This window comes from Brachyhypopomus gauderio, chromosome 1 (genome assembly GCF_052324685.1).
Source record: "Brachyhypopomus gauderio isolate BG-103 chromosome 1, BGAUD_0.2, whole genome shotgun sequence".
NCBI lineage: Eukaryota > Metazoa > Chordata > Actinopteri > Gymnotiformes > Hypopomidae > Brachyhypopomus > Brachyhypopomus gauderio.
Genome location: NC_135211.1, coordinates 35,493,916 through 35,517,769, shown reverse-complemented (window position 1 = coordinate 35,517,769; position 23,854 = coordinate 35,493,916). Strand labels below are relative to the sequence as shown.

The following is a 23,854-nucleotide window of genomic DNA, read 5'->3' as shown; positions in this document are numbered from 1 at the left end:
TCCCGGTTTTCATGTGCCTGTCCCGGTTTTCCCGGGCTGTCCCGGTTTTTCTTCTTTTTAATATTCGGTCCCGGCAAAAAAAAAAACTAGGTTAGTTCAAACCACGTTTCAGACTGTTTCTGCACACTTTAAATCTGTTTTTTTTCTCGCTGTGTCCATTTTAAACCCCTCCGGTAACATTTTACGTTCGCCATTCCCCCCCCCCCCCCCCCCCCCCCCCCCCGTGCTCAACAACTTACGTTCGCCACCCACCCGCTCAACAACTTGACAGTGTCCTTGTTTTTTATCAGACCTAGGTGGCAACCCTAGTCAGACAGATATTTGTTGTGAAACGAAGTAGTTACAATTTCAACATTTTCAAGTACTTTAGCCTAAATTGCAGCACTTTTCAAACCTGAAACACAAAGCAGCATTAAAATTCGTCAGGTAAGTGTTCATTCCCCTGTTTTGGGGGGTGTTTCTTTTATACTACCACATATAGTTTCGGACAACACTGCAAAGCGGAAAGTATAAACGCCTCCACCGCTCGCGGAGGTGCGCGCGGAGTCGAGCGCTATGGTCACTCAACCAGGCTTTAGCGCCCTTCGTTGAAATGTTCCAAAAGCACCGCTTGCAAACGGGCTTGTTCATGTCCTTCGGTTTTCCATCTGTATCTGCTTCGAATCCAACAGCACTGCGTTTGATTTAGCTGCCATATTAGCATTACAAACTGTCCTGTGCATTACGGCAGCTTGGGTGGGACAAACGAAAGCGCATTTTATGTAAAGAGAATCGATACTTAAGGGAAACGAGTATTGTACCGTTTCAGAATGTTCAGTATCGATACGTATCGATATATCGATTTTTTTGACAACACTAGTGTGTGTATATATATATATATATATATATATATATATATATATATATAAAATATATACATACATACATACAGCTGAAAGAAAACTACAAAAAAAGCCTAGCCACTGTTACTGAATTGTAACGCAGCTCGCGCTGCGGAGCGAGAGGACGGACACAATTGCTGAGAAGAGCGAGATTTATTCAAGGGCATACCATCATCATCGTCGCTAAGCCAGTCCGGGTTCATAATGAGAGGGCAGTCCGTAAAACAGGCGTAGACAGGCATAACAGAAGGAATCACGAGAAACAGGCAACGGCGTAAAAGAACAGGAACACACTAGGGCCAAGTACAATGAACAAACAGTCAAAATACCCGACGAAGGACAAGGGAGACTCAGGGGCTTAAATACACAGGACTGAAACAAGGAACAGGTGGGAATGATAACACAGGGGCGTGGTAACAAACGAGGAATCACGGAGACAACGAGCAGGGCGGGATAAACAGGCAAGGAGCACAGACATGAGGGAACCCGGAGTGACAGCTAAGGGAGGGGGCGAGGCCATACGTGACATGAATATTTTGGTATTAGATCATTCTCATCAAGCAAAACAAATTGTGAATAGCAATATATCAGCTGTAAACTCTATTAATACCCCTACTTCATTCCTGCTGGGGCAACTGAAATATTCTCTTTATTTTCTACTTTTTCAGGTCACAACTATACAGGTTAAATTAAATTAATGTAGTTGTTGATAGAAAATTAAGGTTGTCAGTCTGAATATTTGGATAGTCTTCATTTAGACTTTTCCTTAGGACCTTCCCTTGTGTCAAGGACAGATGTGTATGTACTCCAATCAAACACATATCTACTTTTTCATATCACACTTAATTAAGTGTGTATGGTCTCATTTTTTAAGAGCTTGAACAAGGCCTGAACATTTATAATGCCAGCACTTAGTTGGTAAGTATTTACCAGGGCTCAGTGCAGATCATCCCTCGGAAGACGAGGAATTAAAAAGAAAAGCTTCAACACACTAACCTCTTGAGTATTACGCTATTACCACTGTGTAGCTCTCATCTCTACTCCTTCCCTCTCTTTATGTGCTTCTTTCATCCTTCTGGTCAAGGTCTAACGAGGTGGCATGAAAGGACGCAGACAGGCTTTTTTTTTACTGTGTAAGAAAAAAAAAACCCTGTGTCACATTGCCGCCCCCGGGCCACAGCATTCAGGTGTAGAGCTGGTGGGAAAAAGGCAGTGGTGCTAATGTTTATCATATGACCTAATCAGGGGAAAGGCACAGGTCAGGGCAGTCTGGAGCAGTCTGGGAACTTCACAGTCTTGGCCCTAATAAGGAGCAGACTACTGTTTATTTGTAAAGATTACCCAACAAAACTGAAATATTTCATCACTGGTCAAACTTTGGAATCCATTGCTACTGGAAAGCATCAAGGAAAAAATGGAGGAAAGCGAGCAGACAGAGAAAAGGATGAAAAGTTTTATGATGAATAGCAGGAAATGACAGTAGCGATTGTTTCAATATTGTCTCATTTTAGAACTGATGAATCACATCCATTTTTAAGTATTCAATTTTCTTTCTTGCCCATTTATTTCTAAAAAGAATAAGAGGAAGAAGAAATAGAATGTTTTATGTTTTCACTGAATCGTAGAGGTAGCTGTGGTTGCAAGCACAGATTGAATTTCACTATTGCTTTGGGAAAGGTGGTCAGGATTCTGCAATTGTGGTGTTGCAAGGGCTCCCAACAGTCATAGTCACTTTGATTATTCCCTCTTCACTATATCGAACAGTCCCAGTGGCTAACAGGCCAACTACCTAATAGTTGTGGAAGCTTTTGGCTCAGACTCACTTTTATCATGAAGTTGCCCATGCAAACCCACTATTATAACTGACTGTGCACCGCTTTTATCATTATCATTGACCACACTTTGCTAACCAAGCCCCGGAAATCTTTCTCTTGTGAAACACAATCCTACAATCCTGGGCTTGGCAGACATGTACTCTGCCATTGTCAAGGGGCTCGTAGACATCTATAGGTCTAACCAAAGGAGGCTATTTCATGGACTTACTGTGCATTAGGAAACACACGATGGCCTTCTGGGTTTGAAAGATCATTTGCAGCTTTATGCTGCATGGTTTCACTATTCAGCTTTAATTTGCTATTTGATTCCCCTTTTCTATCATGGACTGTATGGTACTACTAACTGAATAGCATGAATTTTTAACCTACTGACCTAATGAAGGCCAAATCAAAGCTGACTGAAATAATTAGAAGCCTATAGTACTTGGTGTTTTGAAAGCTCTCAAATAAATAGCCTAAATATTATGAGAGGGTTCTTTAGGCTTCTTGCGTGTGTCCAAGTGAAGGAAATCCAATCATAGAGATAATATCCTCTCCCCTTATTTTCTCAGAGGACTTTGGGGGATGTGATTCAGCCGGCTGGTCTCAGTGTGTCTGGGGAGTTGTGACTGCAGGGCATTCACACACCAGAAGAGAGGGGCCATCACCTCAACCTCATACTCAGGGCTCCGAGAAACCTGAGCACATCGCAGTGCCACCGTATATGTGGTCTTATTCATTTCCTCCACTCAATCTCTCTCTCTTCAGTAGGATCAAGAGCCTCTACCTTGTCCCATATGGCTAAAGGTGAAGGCTCCATTCTACAGTGATGAACATTTTTCACTTGTTCAGGGCTTTAGTCATTTTATTATATATTGTGTCTAACATATAATGTTTTAATGTAATCTCCCAAATCACCCAAAAGCATTACGTACAATGCATTCCACGCAAACTCAAAGTAATATTTGGATTTCAAACACAGCTCAACAGTTCTTAAAATGCATCCTATAGAAGTGACATACATAATTTATTCCTAAGTAAGATTTGCAGATGGCCAACCTCGCTGGATTACTTTAAGATTATCATTGAATGGTATGTCACAATTATTTCAATTAGGTAGACCACAATTTATGCCTTTATTTATATAAAGCTAAAAGCATAACAAGCATCCAATCTGCAGTAGCTAATGTGTACCTAAAACTCTAAACTTATTATTTTATAAAATAGCTTTAATCTCAATATAATATACACAATATTAGAATTACTTCACATGCAACATATTGAATTCTCACACTTTTCCAATGTGCTTAATTTCAGTCAGAAAAAAACATGTTGTTTGGAACCCGATGAAGGTTTTGTGTTGGCTTATACTTTTCAGGATGGTGTCTCCGGATGTGACGCCATCCCAGCAGAGAGAATTGATCTATGGGCTACAGTCCCAGGCAATGTCTTCAGTGTCCCAGTGTCTTCAGATAATTCCTAACATACCAGACTACCAGACTTCTGCAAGCTCACATGACCATGGGGCAGTGTGCCAATGCAGTTGATGTAGAGCATTTTCCTGCTCTCTCGGTTTAAAACTATACTTGCTGTAAATGGAAATTTACGTAACCCTGTCCATATTCAAACCATTTCTTATATTCTGTTTATATTCTGAATAGAAACACAGTAGTAGCAAATAAATGCAGCCAAGTTCACCTTTATGTGCAAGAAAATCAGAAAATCAGAATGTTTGCTTTTGATGAACACGATCTCTGACTCCTCGTGCAAAAGTTTCCAGCCTTAAGTGTTTTGCCCCTGTTTCTATGGTAATTGGTAGGCTGCAGTGAGCATAACAGGAAAGCAGTGAAATGTAAAACGCTGAGGGTGAAATGAGTGGAGAGGAGTAGATGAAATCAAAAACATACATAACGCAATTAGGGCTGGCAGTGAATAGCATGGATGATTTGGAAACTTACAGATACACATTGGCCACGAGAAGGAGGGAGAGAGAAAGATCAAATGAAAACATGAATATGCACTGCCTGTGAGGAGTGGAACCTCTAAACATTGCTGATGACAGCATTTCTGCCAAAGCTTTAAAACCAATGAAAAAAATGAGTTAAATTAAATTAAATAATGAAAGGTTTTAAACTTACATGTCTGTCTATCTGTTCGTTTTTTATTTCTAAATGGCAGAACTGTAAAAACTTATTATATGGGTGAATAATAATGGCAAATACATGTTTCATTGTTTATTTAATTGTACTAACAGTTATTATCATTTGGGTCTGCTTTATTTTGTTTGTCACAGTTCAAACCCTCATACACATTGTATTACTGTAAGTACTATCTAATCAAGCCAAGGTTTTTGGGAGGGGGGTTTTGTTAGAAAATATGTTTGACCAATGTATTGTTTGTGTTAAATGTGCACATTTATCCTGGCTAAGCTAGTTATGTTGCTGCATAGCCTGTTGTGTTATTATTTTGTTCTGTTGTTTTATTATTGTGTTGTATTATTGTTCTGTTCTGTTGTGTTATTGATTTTTTGTGTTGTGTTATTGTTCTGTTCTGTTGTGTTATTGATTTTTTGTGTTGTGTTATTGTTCTGTTCTGTTGTGTTATTGATTTGTTCTGTTGAGTTCCTGTTCTGTTGTATTTCTGTTGTGTTGTGTTATTGTTCTATTGTGTTATTGTTCTGTTGTGTTGTATTATTGTTCTGTTCTGTTGTGTTATTGATTTGTTGTGGTGTGTTACTGTTCTGTTGTATTTCTGTTGTGTTGTGTTATTGTTCTGTTCTGTTGTGTTATTGTTCTGACAGCCTTCCTCGCTTATTTTAAGCAGGAACATTTATTCAATACGCCTGTTGCAGTTCCATTTGCTTTCCCTAAACTTTGCTCACATAAGGGAGTGTTGTACCACAGCCACATAACTGCTTTCTTTACCACCTTCTCCCCCATATTACTTTGTTCCACTTGGCCTTTGTGTTGCATCCATACTGTTTGAGCTTATCCTACATCTACTTTGACATGTTTTTCTATCTGCTTCATTGGCGTTGTGGATTCTGCAGGCACTATGCTGCAATACTGCCCCCTGATTTCCTAAAAGTCCCATTACAAATATTCAACTGCTGTATTTGGCCTTACCCACATCAACAAGTTCATTCTGCTTTACACTTGTATTCTTGTTGCACCTAGATTTCCATCTGTGTTTCATCTCCTTATGCTCCTAAACAATCACACACACACACACACACACACACACACACACACACACACACACACACACACACGTCACTGTTGTGTGCGTGGGTCTGGTCTTGTGGCTGACCCTCATAAACTATCCTAGTGAGACTATTAATAAAAGTCTGTGTGCTTTATCTGGCATGTAGGATCTCCAGCAGAAAGAGGATGACCTGACCTATGTCTGCCATGATGAAATTCCATGTTCATGTGACATCCTGTTTTGTCAGACTAGAAAAGCTTTAGGGAGACGGACTGGTGTCTAATGTTGGGAAAAAGAGAGAGAAAGCTAGAGTGTGTGCTGTCATGTCTGACAGCACACAACATTAAAAAAACGATGTAATGTGACAGATAGACAGACAGTGAACTGGACTTGGAACACTTCTTTACTAGATTAGTCACTCTTGCAACATACAAACAGTACTGCCACCTACTGATACATGCAAATAGCTGTATATACAACATGTGCATTTCTGCTTACCAATCTTCAGCAACATTAATACAACTATCATAACCATCATAATTTTCACATACCATGATGCAATGCATGCCCACATCACAGTTCCCAGCAGCATATGAAATACAGTCAATAAAAAATGCTCATTCAAGCCTAGCTGGACATACTGTAGTATGACTAAAGAAGCACTTACAGGCTCTGGTTTGCCATTGGGACACTTAAGAATGCATTTTTGCTCTATGACGTGAAGAAGGAACTGAAATCACTTTTAAAAACAATGTTTGTTGGCAGGAACAGAAAGGCATTCTGGGTACTCTGTCCCTACACCCAACTCCACCCAATCTAGTTATTACATGTCTCATAAAATACTCTTCTTTTCCTTTAACAAATCAAAAGGCAAAACATAGGGAAATAAATAATCATATTAAAAAGAAGAATGTTAATAACAAATGGCCTGAGAGGAGCTAATTACTAATTACTTGTTACTCACATAGAAACGCAATAATAAAATAAAGCAATGAGTATAAATCAAATTGTTAAAAGAAGAAAAATCTAAAACAAATCATAGCTTGTCCTTAAGTGAATAATCTTGTGGCTGGTCACTGTCATTCTTTTGCAACTGTGTTCCTAATTATTTCGGTTCTAGGCTCAACATTCCACTGGAATGGGAGGATCACAAAACCTTCTTCTGCAGACGAGTGTTTGAAATTATGTTAAAAATGTGCTCCTTCCCCACTGGAATCCTTCATGGTCTAACACAATTTTATATATACTGTATATATGTGTGTGGTTTACTGACTCTTCAATCTCACAGCCTACCACCATAACCATTTATATTCTCTCTGTATATGAAAGAGCTCAGAACATGAAGTATGCAGTATGATTAATATCAGCTCAGCATGCATTGTGGCATGCAGACATCCTGAAATCAATGGGGTGAAGATGTTGGATGTTTTAATGACCAAACCTCCATGTTTGTGTCTGTATGAACTATTAGGCAGCAAAAATAACTTCACCCAGAAAAAACCGTTTACTACAGTTCAGCTGGAGAATAAGCATGAATATGGATGGGTAGGTTTTTCAGGTTGGGGGCTTTGGGGGCTGCGTTAAGGTGGGACGTGGGTGTAGTTTAGTTTAGTCTTAGTTTAGTTTAGGTCTTTATTGTCATTGTCAAAAGGACAACAACATTTAAAGCACTCTCCAGTCAGTGCATCATTCACAATTCTCTCAAGTAAATTACATTAAAAATTTGAATAAAATAGAAACAAGTATCCACATTGCAACTAAACACACAAAGACAGGGAGTGACCTGAATGGTAAATGTCCTTTATAATGTTCTGGGCTTTTTTGACACATAGGAGAGTGAATTTGGAATTGAAATTATAAGAGTTTCAGGGTAATAATCAAATTTGGATCTATTATCTTGTATGTATCCAGATGATCATGGTGACAAAAAGCATACTACGATCATACTACAAAAGACTTGCCAATATATCTCTCATATCTCTACTTCTCTGGCCCACATATGAAAAGACCATATCATGTATTTTGGTTGTTCTAACATCCTTATTGCTTGATCCCATAAGAACACATCAGCAACCTTTTGGGCATCTGTTCTGTTTTAGGGTCTCCAAATCTGGCCACCTCCACCCTGAAGATAAGCTCAGTGCTCTTCAGTGATTCCAGGTGCATCTCTCTCCTTCCTGCTTCTCCGCACTGACGTTTAAGAGCCCCTGGCATACGTTTGAAGTCACAAGGAGCATTAACTCTGATTTCCTGCTCCAAATGCCTACAAAGGCCAATAAAACATTTAAACAGTTTGGAAGATTACCAGAACAATTTCTGATCCATAGAAATGTTTCAAAACCCAGTATTTACTAGTTATATAAAAAAAAAATGCATATATATCATAGAGGATATCTCAACTTGCTGATAGTTTTAGTACAAAAAACTTAACACATAGTTTAATGGGGTAATCGTTTAAGTGTTTAAAAACCCAGATAGATCTTTTTTTAGTTGTATGTGTTCATATGTTTTATTCATATGTTACATAGTATATATATATATATATATACACTGAATAACAACATATATATATATACTGAATAACAGCAATCTAATGTGTTTATGATGGGTTTGTCATGGGGTAAAGCCCTTCGAAGTGCAGATGGGTGGTACAATTTGCTATATTTAGGCTGATGGTAAGGTTTTTAATAAGGTCTGGGCTGAAAAGCTCTTAATTCATTCTGTGCTGGCACATTACTTTAAGTCACATTCTATTTTTAGTTATATTTTAATTATAAATTCTCTCTTTCCAGTAATATTTTCTTATTCGTATACGATATATTTCCTTGAAGGTGACATTTATCAATATAAACATTTCAAAAAGTAAGCATTGACAATTTGAACTACAAAAAAAGATATTACAAAAGTAAAGCCTTAAAATATATTTATGCATGAAAATGATATATTTATTACATTTGTGCTTTTTGCTATATGAAAAAACATTCAGCTGATTATATGTAAATGTAAAAATGTTCACCTTAGTTTATTTTATAAACAAGGTCATTTTTTCTTTAGAAATTTAACACAAGTTCTTTTTTATGTGGAAAAAATTCAACATCAATGTTGGCATCAACAGTGCCAAATGTACATTAAAAGCTTGTGGATCCATTAGGGTAGTTGGCAGGAGCGGAGTTGAACTCATGTTTGTAAAAAAAATGGCAAAGAGTTTAATATAAATATGGGCAACCACAGCCGGTCCAGAGTCCACATGGCAGACAGTATAAACAGGCAATGATAAACAACATGAAGGAAAAGAGGACAGCAAACAGTATGCTAGGGCAATGCAAGAAGGGCACATCGACAGAATCCAAAAAATGATGGAAACACACAGGCACACACAATGACTCAGCAGAACACCACACATACATATACGTAGGTTTATATACAAGACTAATGAAAGAGGCAGAGGGGACAGTAGAGGCCAATACATTAGGGATTAGGGGAAATGTACCTAACAAGGTTCACAAGAGCATTATGGGAGATGGTGTCTGATAGTGTAGTGTCAGGGGTAACAGACAGAGCAGACATGATAGGTTCATAGAAATTAAAAATAGAATGATGATGCAGAATGCCTGAAATAAAGGTTGATGGAGATCAGACTTGCATGCATGATGAAATATTTGTATATAGATATACTGTGTGGCTGCTGTCTTTATTGACAGAGAGAAAAAAATATCCCAGGTTCCATCACTCCAGTCTCTCCTGAATACTGACTCATGTACCCTGTTACAGTCTCACCAAAGCACCGTACATTCCATTATTTCTATGCTAGCAGCTACCATTCACTGAACTATACTGCCCTGTTGTGTCCCAGCCTTTGTGAATTACATTAACACCGGTGTCCTGTTGTGTCCCAGCCTTTGTCAATTACATTAACACTGGTGTCCTGTTGTGTCCCAGCCTTTGTCAATTACATTAACACCGGTGTCCTATTGTGTCCCAGCCTTTGTCAGTTACATTAACACCGGTATCCTGTTGTGTCCCAGCCTTTGTCAGTTACATCAACACCGGTATCCTGTTGTGTCCCAGCCTTTGTCAATTACATTAAAACCGGTGTCCTGTTGTGTCCCAGCCTTTGTCAGTTACATTAACACCGGTGTCCTGTTGTGTCCCAGCCTTTGTCAATTACATTAACACCGGTATCCTGTTGTGTCTCAGCCTTTGTCAATTACATTAACACCGGTGTCCTGTTGTGTCCCAGCTTTTGTCAATTACATTAACACTGGTGTCCTGTTGTGTCCCAGCCTTTGTCAATTACATTAACACCGGTGTCCTGTTGTGTCCCAGCCTTTGTCAATTACATTAACACTGGTGTCCTGTTGTGTCCCAGCCTTTGTCAATTACATTAACACTGGTGTCCTGTTGTGTCCCAGCCTTTGTCAATTACATTAACACCAGTGTCCTGTTGTGTCCCAGCCTTTAAGCACATTTAAAGCTACTTGGATTTTTAGGAGTCATACTAAGTCATACTAACTAACTGAGAACGCAAATGGAAGAAATACAGTATATGTGAGAACATATTCACATTATTAGCTTAAATTCCAATTTCCAGTTGGTTTGCACAACTGTGCTACACCAAATTCAGAGATTATCAGCTCCGCAAATGCAAAATTACCAATTGATGTGTTTGGATGTGATAATTCTGTATTATTTTGCAACACATGACACAGCAAGATATCACACTTAGCTATAATTCCAAGGTATTACTAACAATGTTTGTATGTGTTATCAACTAATGTACCATTAGTTTCTGACATGGACTTGTCTGACATTAGCCATTAGCATTAGATAATATCACTTGGACAAAACAGTAAATACCAAAAGAGAATGTCATTGTCCTCAATATTATTCAACAATGATATCACATGCCAAAGTACTGAAGACATGTCAGACCTTTCTATGCAAAGACATGGATAATGGGCTCACGATTAGGTCTGTGGGAGGTAACCTTACATTTTGACAACCACCAATTACATAATTGAAATTGAAAATTGAATTAATGATTTCATAGTCATTATGAATATTTGAATTAAATTCTAGCTAGAAAATATAATGCATCAATGTGTTTTTACAGCATTTCCTTGTTAGGTCTAATGGCCTTTATTTAAAAAATACCAAAAACATACATGTATAGCCTACCCTTTACCAAATCTGTGTCTGGCAAAAATAGTGTTTTAAATGGTAAATTTAAAAAACAGACTGATCACTCTTTGTTGTTGCTGTAAGACTAGATAAATGATTACTAATTGGAAGAACACAACAGCTGTATTAAAATGTATTATATAAATAAATGTGACTGAAGCATATGTTTGATTTGGAGGACCAGCCTGCTTGGCAGTGAGCTTGACTCAGTTTCTTATTTCCTTGTTTAAAATTTGGTTATTTCTTCTTTCAAATACATTTCTAGCTACTTAAATATTGAGATGCGGGATATATAGTAGTCGCAGACGCACGCAGACTTAACCACATCGTGTTTATCGAAGAGAACGGAGGCCAAAACCAGGCAGAGGGATCCAAACGTAAGCCAAAAGGCAATGTCAAAAAACAGTCCAGCTATCAGTAATCAGAAAATCGTTTGGTACGCTTTCAAATAATGTCAGAAATACTTCGCAAAGAGTCTAGTGAGTGTACTGATATATATTGGCCTGTGATGAGAATTAGGTGAGAACTAGTACTGATGGGAGGAGGAACGGGTGAGATGACGCAGGGCATTCTGGGAGTTGCAGTCTCCTGGGTTGACCTGCGCGACAAATATATTTTAGTGATTTAGTCACTTTTATGGAATTGTCTTTGTAGAAGCATGTAACCAGGCATTTTAACCTGTATTTTATATCCTGGTTACATACTTCTACAAAGGCAATTCCATAAAAGTGTCCAGAAAATGGTCTGGCTTGCCAGTGGATGGATGTACCAATGATACCAGTGGACACACTGACTCTTACTTGAGGCCCAAAATACACACTGGATGGACTGCTCGGCCTAGAAATTGAACTATAAATATGGACTTCTACTAACTGGGCCGCCTAATAGATGATTGGTTCGTTTTTGAGTCTTGTTCTTCCCAAGGTTTCTTCCTAATCCCTGCCTAGGGAGTTTTTCCTTGCCACTGTCGCCCCTGGCTTGCTCATTAAAGATCTGGACACATGCACTTGTAAAGCTGCTTTGTGTTGTAAAAAGTGCTATGTAAATAAATGTTACTTGACTTGACTAATCAGTTTCTTCTGATCCTGTTTTTATGCTATATATTATATTTATTTGACCTTCCTATCCCATGTTTTACAGACTTTCACCATAAACACCAGGCTTGGAAGACCATTTTACAAAAATAACCATATTTGCTGAAGGAGTCAATTTATTACAGTCTTTTTTCTGAGCTTTGATCTATGAATGTCTCTTGCTTTTACACACACACACACACACACACACACACACACACACACACACACACACACACACACACACACTCACTCACAGTCTGTAGGACTACTTCACAGAATGCCTCATGCATTCTGATTTCTTTTCCCATGAATTTAGGAATGGGCTTTTCACTCTTCCACCAGAGTGTAGACACTTGAGAAAGTCTCTGAGGATATTTATTTCTTGACCTCAGGCCAATTAGTGGTTACCCTTTTGACTTCCTTATACACTTTAAAAGCTGGAATCCATGTAGGCAATGCATAGTGAAGGCATTTACTACCATCTATCTGTCAAGTAAAGAACTGCAACTAGATAAATGTTAAAATGTAGTGAAAAATAAAAGGTTAAAAACATCTGCAGTATTTTAGTTATCATATCAGTCATCTCAAATCAGTTGTTAAACTAAATGATTGGTGTGCATATGTAGTGTCTTTTCTAATTCAACATAATGTGTTTGGATCAAACCAGACAATCACATTGTGTCTTCCCATTTGCTTGTCTTATGATGCTATGATTCTGCCATCAAACAAAAATGGCAATGTTTCAGACAACAGAGGAAAATCCATCTACGTGAGGAAGGCTAATTGTTTTCATCAACATATGAATTAATTAGCAAAAAAGAGTAGAAGTGTACAGATCAACATGGACAACACAATAACCTTACTAAGTCAATTCTACCTTTTGTTTGCAAACAATGCTTGTTTGCATTGTTGGGTCTGGAGTCTCTCATCTTCCTCTTGACAATATCCCATAGATTCTCTATGGGGTTTAGGTCAGGCGAGTTTACTGGGCAATCAAGTAAAGTGATACTGTCGTTATTAAACCAGGTATTGATACTTTTGGCAGTGTGGACAGGTGCCAAGTCCTGTTGGAAAATGAAATTTCCATCTCCAAAAACAACCAAGGTGTTGTTTTCAGATGAAAGTAAATTTTGCTTTTCATTTGGAAATCAAGGTCCCAAAGTCTGGAGGAAGAGTGGAGAGGAACACAATCCAAGTTGATTGAGATCTAGTGTGCAGTTTCCACAATCAGTGATGGTTTGGGAAGCCATGTCATCTGCTGGTGTAGGTCCACTGTGTTAGATCAACAGGGTTGCCAACTCTCACGCAATGAGCGTGAGACATGCATTTGACTGTCTTCACATGCTCACACGCCATACATCCAATCTCTCATGCTGAAAAAAAATCTAGTTTATTTACCTCTGATCCATAACTATGATTCAATGAGTTACTAGTTCACTCTGGCGCCAACCACTGGTGATCGATCCCTTTAGGCACAGCAGCACCCCCCCCCATCAACGTTTGACACACAAATCTCACTCCAAATGATTTTGAAAAGTTGGCAACCCTGTATCAAGACTAAAGTCAGCTACCAGGAAATTTGTGAAATCCTTTAGAAAGCACTGGAATGCTTCCAAAGGGTTCATGAGAATGATCCCTCTGAATGGATCATATCCATGTGCCTTTGAACCATTTGCTTGAAACCTCTATTGCGTCTGGCGTTATCCCATTCTTACATGTTTTCATTTAAATAATTGGCCATTTCAAATGGTTATGATCCAGTGTAGTTCTTTTAGTATTTGAGGGCTGCCTTCATGCATGTGATGTTACAGTTATGCTAAATTATAGAACTAAACAATGTACCTAGTAGCTGCTTTTAAATGTGTTAATATGTATTTAGTAAAGTCTAATTCTTATCACATTTCATCCTCAGATTGTTTTCTTACACTTCAGGGGAATGTTACTGTCCTAGTTCAGACATCTAACCGAATGCTGTCTTTGGAGCATCCATCAGACGGCAAGTGCCAAGAAGAGCGATTCATATTAAACGCAAATCTATTAAACTGGTGGTTAGAATGTCCCAGGGTCAGAACTGCCCATATATAGCCAATATGAAGGGATATAAAATAAGAACAGAAAGCTCAAAACAAAGCTCAAAAATGTGAAACAGTTACAAACTGACTGCATATGAGCATACACGGGATTCATACATACAACTAGTAACAGTGAGAGATATAGTACTATTTACTAATATGATACACAGGTAACATTACTGGAACAATTTGTTGCATCAAAAGATATTGCATAGTGTAGTTAGATCATGTGGAAAACATATTTACAAACATACTAACATACTATTTTGAGCCTATAAAACTAACCTATGCTGTGCTCTCCTGATTCACTGCCTGCTTTGCTCATAATATACAGGCTCATTACAGAGAGTTATGAAAATAACAGTCTGGGGCAGAACTAGCTGTAATAGCTTGGCTAAAAAGGGCAGAAGGTAGCACAGACATGAGGATACTCTAAGACAGGGGTGTCCAAAGAGATGATTTGAGAGCGGGAGATTTGGGACTGCAGTATAGACAAGGTCCACTGCCATCTTCTGGTGAAATACAAAATAGCTTTTTTGAGTCTACTGCCATCTTCTGGTGAAATACAAAATAGCTTTTTTGAGTCTACTGTCATCTTCTGGTGAAATATAAAATAGCCTTTTGAGTCTACTGCCATCTTCTGGTGAAAAATAAAATGCTGTCGTCAACAGAGGCTGCGGGCCGTGAAAATGTTGTCATCGGGCCCAGAGACCGTATCGGGCCGCACTTTGCCAGCAAACCAGTGTCAATGTGTGAGAGCAGAAAAATAACAATGTCAACAACAGTGAAACCAAAGATCTGCACCATTTAGCTAATATTACAACAAATTTCCGAAATATTTTCTTTTCTTCCTAAATTAATTCTGTAACATTGACTGAACGTTGATTAGGATACTCACATCTAAATCATAACATTCTGGAGGTAAAAGAGAGCCATTTTTCTAGATAAAATATAAGATTTCTAGTCAGTGTCTCGTTATCAGAGGTGGAAAGAGTACTGAAAAATTGTAATTGAGTAAAAGTATCATTACTTTACCTAAAATCTACTCAGAGTAAAAGTAAAATTACCCATCTCAAAATTTACTCGAGTAAAAGTACAAAATTACTTCATTTAAAATGTAATTTGAGTAAAAGTTACTTAGTTACTTTAATGCATGGATGAATCATGAACCAAATTCAGCACAAGTTGTTTTAATTGATTTCAAAGTGTATTTAAGTGCACATCCACACTTGCAAAAAGATCAGCTGGGCTCAGGAACATACTTCCTCACAGCACAAGGACAGTCACAACCTGTAGCATAAAGTGCAAACAATTTTCAGTCCTATTGTCCAACGGACAACACTATGATAAGAATAAAGAAATTTAAATGACAAATTAATCAAAAAACAAAATGCACACAAAATTAAGTCCCCACAAGATGCCACAAGTCAAACTAAAATGCAACAGGATTCCACTAGTGATGGGAATTTCGGCTCTTTTTAGGGAGCCGGATTTTTTGGCTCAGCTCCTCATAAAGAGTCAGCTCTTTCGGCTCCCAAATGGCTCCTTATTTGAGGGGGTGGCGAACGTAATTTGTTGACGGGGGGTGGCGAACGTACTTTGTTGACCGGGGAGGGAGGGGGGGGCTCGGTCTTAGAGGGGAACCAGCTGTCGTTGTTCACTTAAAAGAGCCGGCTCTTTGAACCGGTTCGTTCGCGACCGACACATCACTAGATTCCACTACTCAAAATAAAATGTCCACAGGATCCCACATCAAAAATGAAAAAATGCTCATAGGATCCCACTATTTACAATAAAATGCCCACAGGTTGCCACAACTCAAAATAAAATATAAAATGATCACAGGATCCCACATCTCAAAATAAAACAAAATGCGCACAGGATTCCACTATTTAAAACGCTCACAGGATCCAACTATTCAAAATACAGTGCCCACAGGATTCCACTTTTCACAATAAAATGTCCACAGGATCCCACAGAACCTGACAGATAGAAGATTTAAAGATAGAACAATCCCATCCTTTTGGAAATAAGTGCACTAGATTATGACCTGATTATGAGACAATGGAAAAGGCGCACGCAAGGCAAGGCCACGCAATTGGCCTTCAGTTCTGGGACTCAGAAGTTTAAATTTCTGCCCGCATTTAATTTTTCACCATCAATATTTTTTTTACTCAGTAATGTGATGGCGTTCAAATGTACTGAAGTAAAACTACTTGGGTCAAAATGTACTCAAGTAAAAGTAAAAATTACATATTTCAAAAACTACTCAGAAAATTACAAATTACTCAATTTACAGTAATGTGAGTAAATGTAATTAGTTACTTTCCACCCCTGCTCGTTATGTCTGTTTAACTGATTGCTTTATCTGGGCAAAATGCTTTAATGTAAAAATTCAAACTTTTTTTTAATGTAAAAAGTTTCACTGCATATATTCTGACACGAAAGAACACACAGTAATTCTCTGTAGCAACCAGCTCAAGGAGTGACTGGGCGTACGACTAAGTCTTTTTGAATTTGATAGTTCTTGCCTAAAGGTCTAAACATGTAACATTCAAAACCTTCTTGTCAACCTTACGCTCCAGCACTGAAGGTGGCGCTAGTCCTCTTATTTCTCCAGCCGCCATAAATAAACGAAGAAGCAGCTCGGACGACAACGAAGACGAAATCAGCTCTGCTGGAATATGAAATTTATTTACAATAAGGATGCAGCGGATATAATGTTGATGTATGTATATGATATTAAATCCATCACATCGAAAATTATTACGGAACATGGAACTTGTTAAGATCTAGAAAGTTTTCATTAGCAAGTCACTTCTGAAAATTTGGAGATGTTTGCGACAACTATTTAAACCGCCAGACGTATGGCTGGAGAATTAGCTGTTAGCCATCTAGCTGTGCCTCATAACGTTAGAGGTTCGGCGCTAGAAACGTACAAAGTTGTGGATCTTTACTTACTTCACCGCAGCGAGTGTTTTAGTGGTGTCTGGGGATGTGTGTAGCTGGTTAGTAGCACAGGCAGCCACACAAGCGCTTCAGAAACTTCACTCGCGAGTGTTTTCTAGCTATATAAACCTTTATTCCCAGGGTAGGATGACACAGTCTGACATATTAGTGCAAATGTAACTTAACTACTTCTAGTTGAGGGATTCCGTACTCATACACTTTATAGAAAGACAAGTGTAACCGTTATATTACCTACCTAATGCATTTAACCCAAACCCTTAAGGTGCAGACGCAGGTGTATTGGCGTAGGGCAAATATCCAAAATATGTATAAAATCTTCATGACTCCATGGGAAGTGTAATGATGAATATACTGGTCTGAGGTTCACTAGACTACGCGGTCATGCTATTTGTTAACTAGTGATGATGAAAAAGAGGCTCTCCTAAAAAAATTTTTTAAAAAAGACTGAAGATTTTCAGTATGGTGCACGTCAGTGCCCCCTGGTGGTCAAAATAACGAAGGGCAGATTATTTGATTTGCTGGGGTTGAGCTGATGCCGTTGTGGGGGCTTTATTCCTAATAAATTAGTTATTGTCATTCCTTCATAATTGTTACATTTTGTGAAAACTACATTGAAACACTATATATATATATATATATATATATATATATATATTGTGTGTGTGATGAGCTTCTAAAGGTCAGCTTTGAGGATTTTTTTAATAGTATTCATGAGCACACAGGCATATTCATACTTTGGGAATGCACTTTAAATCAGATTACAGGCAAAATTTTGTTGGGTTCTGAACAAAGAGTAATTTCTAATGTTCTTAGAAATGAATCAAGCACAGAGTCAATGTAATATTTTTTGAGACATGATTTAAATTTTGCATCAAGATCTATTACAAGGTTTTTTCACTTACTTGTGCTGCTCATAACCATGGTTTATTTACTATGAGAAATAATAGCATGACACTCTCAGAAGATTCATTATTCAAGTGGGGAAAAAATTTACCTCTAACTTCAGTGATCTTTTGTTCTGTCATTTCCATGCATAGCAGAATCTTACAGGTAAACCTGAATCAAACTGAAATATTATATTTGATATCTTTTGGTATATTTGGATCTTGAAACATTAAAGTGTATATTGTTCCTCTTTGTTTATTCCTTCAGGACTTGGAGGGCCAATATGCAAATATTTTGAGCGATTGATGGGACAAGATGCAATTACTGCTGCATACGGGTCATGGAGGAAGTACTAAACTTAACAGGTTGCACAGGGACAGTGTCCCAACTAAATTATTCAGGGTCTACGCAGAACATCTCCAGCAGGGTGTACAATGCTGTGGGCTTTGTTCTGGTGCATGCAGGTTTGTGTTTGAATTCAGGCTTAATGTTTTTACCTTGCAAATGTGTTCTACTTGAAGGTGTTTCATTTAGCATAGTAAATGTTATGCAGTCTCATTTCAAATTAAGAGTTCTGTTTGGCATTATATTCAGGGCATGTCAAGTAAAGCTAAATGTCATACATTGTTTATTCAATCAGCTTTACTGAGATAGATATACCACATCTATAATTTTGTCTGTCATTTGAAAACGTCATGAAATTCAGATCATTTCAGAAAGAAAATACGACTATGGTGATCAGCCATAACATTAAAACCACCAATTTAATATTGTGTAGTCGTCTCCTGTGCCACCAAAGCAGCCCTGAAAGCAAGGCATGAACTTCACAAAACCTTTGAAGGTGTCCAGGGGTGTCTGATGCTAAAGATGTTGGCATTCATTCATATCTGTACCCTTGACAATTTCTCCTCATTCCAACACATCTCCAAGATCTGACCTAACATATTTCACCCTATCACATTATATCAATTATTAATCGTACAGGATAAGATATAAATGCACTGTCAAACAAAACACAGGTTATGTTTCCAAATGTTATTCAACTAATGAACAGTTATATAGCATTGCCATATATATAAGGATAGTCCAGTATAAAATGTATTTTCAGGCATGTTCAGTCTGCTGTGTTTTACTGGAAGTAAACTTAGGAGCATTGTGTTGTCCAAAATGCCAAAATGCTGTGTACTGTGACACCTCAGAAATGGACAGTTTGTGTATTGCCCCATAATTGTTTACTGTGACCTTATTTACTTTACATTTCTAAATTGCTTCTAGATGGTGCAGAGTCTGTAACCACAAGAGCAGATTCACAGCTGTTGGGATTTAGGGAAACTGACATTTGTGTTTGGTTGTCCAGAGGCTAGCCACCTTTGAGGACTTTGAAATGGCAGGGCATAGATAGTCAAAAAACATAACACTGCTGTCCAAGTTTTTCTGAAGTCTTTTTGAAGTAGATAACCTAGCTATAACATGACTGAAACATGCCTTGTGATGTTTGAGTGGGCTTTGAGGAGCATAAGCTAAATGTTTGTAACAATATATTTGTTTATTGTTAATGTAGTATATTCAAACTGGTGCTTATCTGAGCTGCTTCTAGTGTTTTGATTCATCACCGCATTCATTCATTCGATCAAACAGCCATAAAACATGCCACAATATACAGTCCAATAATCAACCATGTCAGCAATTTTTTTTAATACTGCGTCATTTCTCAATCATAACATGTGAGGACATAATTGCTATGTAGTGTTTTATCCATACTATGCAGGAATGGCTCTTGTTTCAGGGCTTTGGTTGTTGTTACTGGAATTGCACAATCTTTGTTACCAATTGACATTGTTTCTGTAATACTGTTGTAATTATGCTATTCAGGCAACTATACTATAAGTAGTTTGCATATTGCAGATGTGTTAGATTAATACAGCTTATGTCAGTACACAATCGAATCAAATTGAACAGCAACAGTACTGGAATACTGTAATCTATGTAAATGCATAGATCCTTAGTTGTTATAGTTGTTGGTATTCATGTGTACTGACACAGGTATTATCACTTGATATAAATTTGAACTGTCACAATTCATGAAATGTGCAACATGTGTTATTTGACTGTAAACATTTTTGTTAAATAAAAGTAATATGGTACCATAAAGCTAAAACATCTTAACCCAGCAATATTCCACTCAAGTGGGAAATCACTGCTTAAAACAAATGGAGTGATGTCCCCTCATGTGTTGTTACCCTAGGAGCAGGGTATCATTCGGAGTCCAAAGCCAAGGAGTACAAACATGTGTGCAAGAGGGCTTGCCAGAAAGTGAGTATATCTGAGTTTTTATAACTTTTCTTTTTCCTTCTTTTTTTCCTTCTTAACAGTTTTTTAAGGTAATATCAGTATTTTAGTCGTGTAACATAGTATCCTGTAATCTTAAAGGGGACCTATTTTATCTCCTTTACACAAGTTAACAAAGGTTTTTTTTTTACTTTCTTAACACTGGGGTTTTAATTAAATGCTTTGTGTAACGCTGGCTCGACAAGACGCAAGAGCAGGAGTATCAACGTTTTATTCACAAAACCGAAGACAATTGGGATTTGACAAAATCCCAAAATGATCATCCAAACCAAACTATTGACAATACATAAACACAGCTAACTGAAAATACGATGGCATTACACAGTACTGTTGTGCTGATGTGTCTCTTAAGATGTAGTTCTGGAGATATGGGTATTGTGATGTTAAGCAGGGTGTTAACAGATCCATCATTTCTTTTATGGGTGTCCAGTGCCACATGGCATAAATAAAATGATCTGTGGTGTTCTGTGTGCAATGTGAACAAATTTCTGGTGAGTCCCATTTTAATAATAATCTTTATTTGTATAGCACTTTCCATACATGCATACAACTCGAATTGCTTTACAAAATTTATAGACACAAATAACCATTAAAATAAATGGAAGATAAATATATAATAGAGCAGGTAGTAAAATAATAAAATGACAATATTAATTAAACAAAATAATAATTCCCTAACTCAGTTTAGGGGGTGGTTGAGTGCCCAAAGAAAGGGAGTTAGAAGCACCTATGTTCACGGGAGAAAATTTGTGGTGTTACCTCACAGAGACCAAATATGCATTTGTAAGCTGCCATACCTCTCACTGACAAAATAAAATTGAGCCTATCTTATAAATAAATACATCTTAATATTGGATAGATAGATAATCTCTCTCCTAAAGTCATGATTTTTTTGAGAATGGCACAAATTTTGGTTTTCACAAAGTATGCTTACATTTTATTGACAAATACATCCAGTTTAAACAAATATTTAATATTGCTGCTGACCTACAATCTGCCTTGGCATGCTGGAAATTAACTTCTGGGCAAAATCTTGAGTAATGGCAACCCATTCTTACCTAACCAGTCCTTTGAGTTGATCAGAGTTTCTTGTTTTTTTTTTTTTTTTAACAATCTTTTTGAGGGTTGACACAGGTTCTCAATGGGATTGAGATGGACCCAAAATCTTAATTTTTTGTTCACCGAGCCACTTTACTTTTGCCTTGTGACATGGTACTCCATCATGTTGGAAAAACCATTGTTCATTTCCAAGTTGCTCTTGGATCATTGGGAGAAGTTGCTCTGGGAGGATGTTTTGATACCATTCTTTATTCATTGGATGAGAATCACGCCCACATATCGTCTCGAGATGCTTCACTGTTGGCATGATGCACCTTTTCTTCTTTCTATACTTCCTGCCAGAGGTGGGACCAAGTCAGTGTTTTGCAAGTCTCAAGTAAGTCCAAGTCTTTATACCTCAAGTCCCGAGTCAAGTCTCAAGCAAAGACACTCAAGTCAAGTCAAGTCTCGAGTCAAGACAGGCAACAGTCAAGTCAAGTCCCAAGTCTGAAACTTGGAATTTCAAGTCCTTTCGAGTCTTTTTTTTTTTTTTTTTTACCAATATTGCAGGTATATTTTAAATGTAAATAACAGACATGCGTTCTTTTTAAAATCTGTATTCTCCTCAAATCTTGATAAAACATGTGCAACTGAAAACACGAAGTATAAAAAAAATTAAAATTACACCTTTATTGCACAGTTCAATTTGTTAAACTTAGCTGCAAAAATATTCATACTTTAAACTACAATTTTCCAGAAATAAATATTCTGTGAAAAAGTCATAAGTAGAACTCCATGTTAAAAAAAAAGTGCTGATATTTTCACAGTACAATACAAAGAACCATAACAGCATTTTCCCTCTCTTCTCTTATCTGGTTTCTTGGAGAACATGTGTGAGTGACACAAGACAAACAAATATAAGAACTGAACAATTAACAGGAATCTGCAACTTTAGACATTTCAGTAAACTATTCTGCATTGCATTTGCTGGCCAAAAGTCTGTATGTCATTTGTGCACGATGAATGATGTCCCCATAGCTGAAAACTCGCTCCACTTTTGTCAATATATTTTTTTCTCGACGTAGATGTCTTCAAATACACAATCCATGCTGAGATAGAACTGGATATTATGATGGTGACAGAGAGAGGCTCTCTTCCCCGAGTTCAGATACAGAACCCAGGGTTGCCAACTCTCACGCATTGAGCGTGAGACACACGCATTTGACCGTCTTCACACGCTCTCACGCCACACATCCGATTTCTCACGCCGGAAAAAAATCTAGTTTATTTACCTCTGATCCACATCTATGATTCAATGAGTTACTAGTTCGCTCTGGCACCAACCACTGGCGATCGATCGATCGCGATATAATACTTAATTTGTGTCCATTTTACACCCCGCCCGGTAAAAATTTACGTTCGCCAAGCCCCCATTTGATTGGTTGTGCTGCAGCTCATGCACACACACACACACACACACACACACACACACACACACACACACGTACAGAGTGTGGAAAAGCAGAGGACCGGTCTGCGTCAGAAGGACGGAAATGAAATTAATGGGGCGCACTTTATAAATATTAATATGCGTTTTAAAATTTAGATTTGGGATTTTAAAAAATCAAGTCTTTGCAAGTAAACAGGTTCAAGTCCAATTCAAGTCCCAAGTTATTGGTGTAAAAGTCCAAGTCAAGTCTAAGTCTCTGAATATTTTTTCAAGTCAAGTCAAAAGTCTTAATATTAATGACTCGAGTCTGACTCGAGTCCAAGTCATGTGACTCGAGTCCCCACCTCTGCTTCCTGCAGAATGTCAGTCTGTCCTTGATGTTTTTCTTGGAGAGAAGTGGCTTCTTAAAGCAAACAATCTGCTTTTCTAATAAGCATGACAGAGTGATATCAGCTATCTTGTCCTAATTAACCTTTTCTTCTGAGCTAACAAGATAATCACAGAAATTATTGTTAGCAGGCCATAATTGTGGGGCTGAAATGTAGTGACTGGAAAGCAATCATTTTTGTGATGGATATTTCATGACAGACATTGACTTTGCACTTAATTGCATTTGATCTAATCACTCTTCATGATCTCGAGTTAGCCAAAATAGTCACCCGAAAAAGTGAGGCATTCATTCTGAAAAGTTTTGGTCATGACGATATATAGATGGTTATATAATGTAACTGTAGATATTTAACTAAATCTCTAGATATAGATAGAATTTATTCATTTTGTATTATAAATTAAGATATTTATAGATGGTGTGTAGTATATACTAGAGGTGTATTCAACTAAGGATTTTCATAGTCGAATCTGATTCGTCAGATTTTCTCTTTAGTCGACTAATAGTCGAATCGGGGTTTTTTTTTATTTTTATCTAGAGCGCCTT

At 37.7% G+C, this 23,854-nt stretch overlaps 1 protein-coding gene across 4 annotated transcripts in view; it reads left to right on the top strand.

The window, feature by feature from the left end:
• The first annotated feature begins 16,821 nt into the window (after nucleotides 1-16,821).
• The window catches only part of tasp1 (taspase, threonine aspartase, 1), a 65,593-nt gene continuing 58,560 nt past the window's right edge, over nucleotides 16,822-23,854 (top strand). For all 4 annotated transcript variants that reach the window (XR_013132356.1, XR_013132355.1, XR_013132352.1 and 1 more), the window contains exons 1-3: nucleotides 16,822-16,956; nucleotides 18,351-18,547; nucleotides 20,329-20,396. Coding sequence is in view for 1 of the 4 variants with exons in the window: in XM_077012181.1 (XP_076868296.1) it covers nucleotides 18,424-18,547; nucleotides 20,329-20,396 (192 nt within the window). In the remaining 3 variants the exon portion in view is untranslated. The remainder of the gene's footprint in view (nucleotides 16,957-18,350; nucleotides 18,548-20,328; nucleotides 20,397-23,854) is intronic.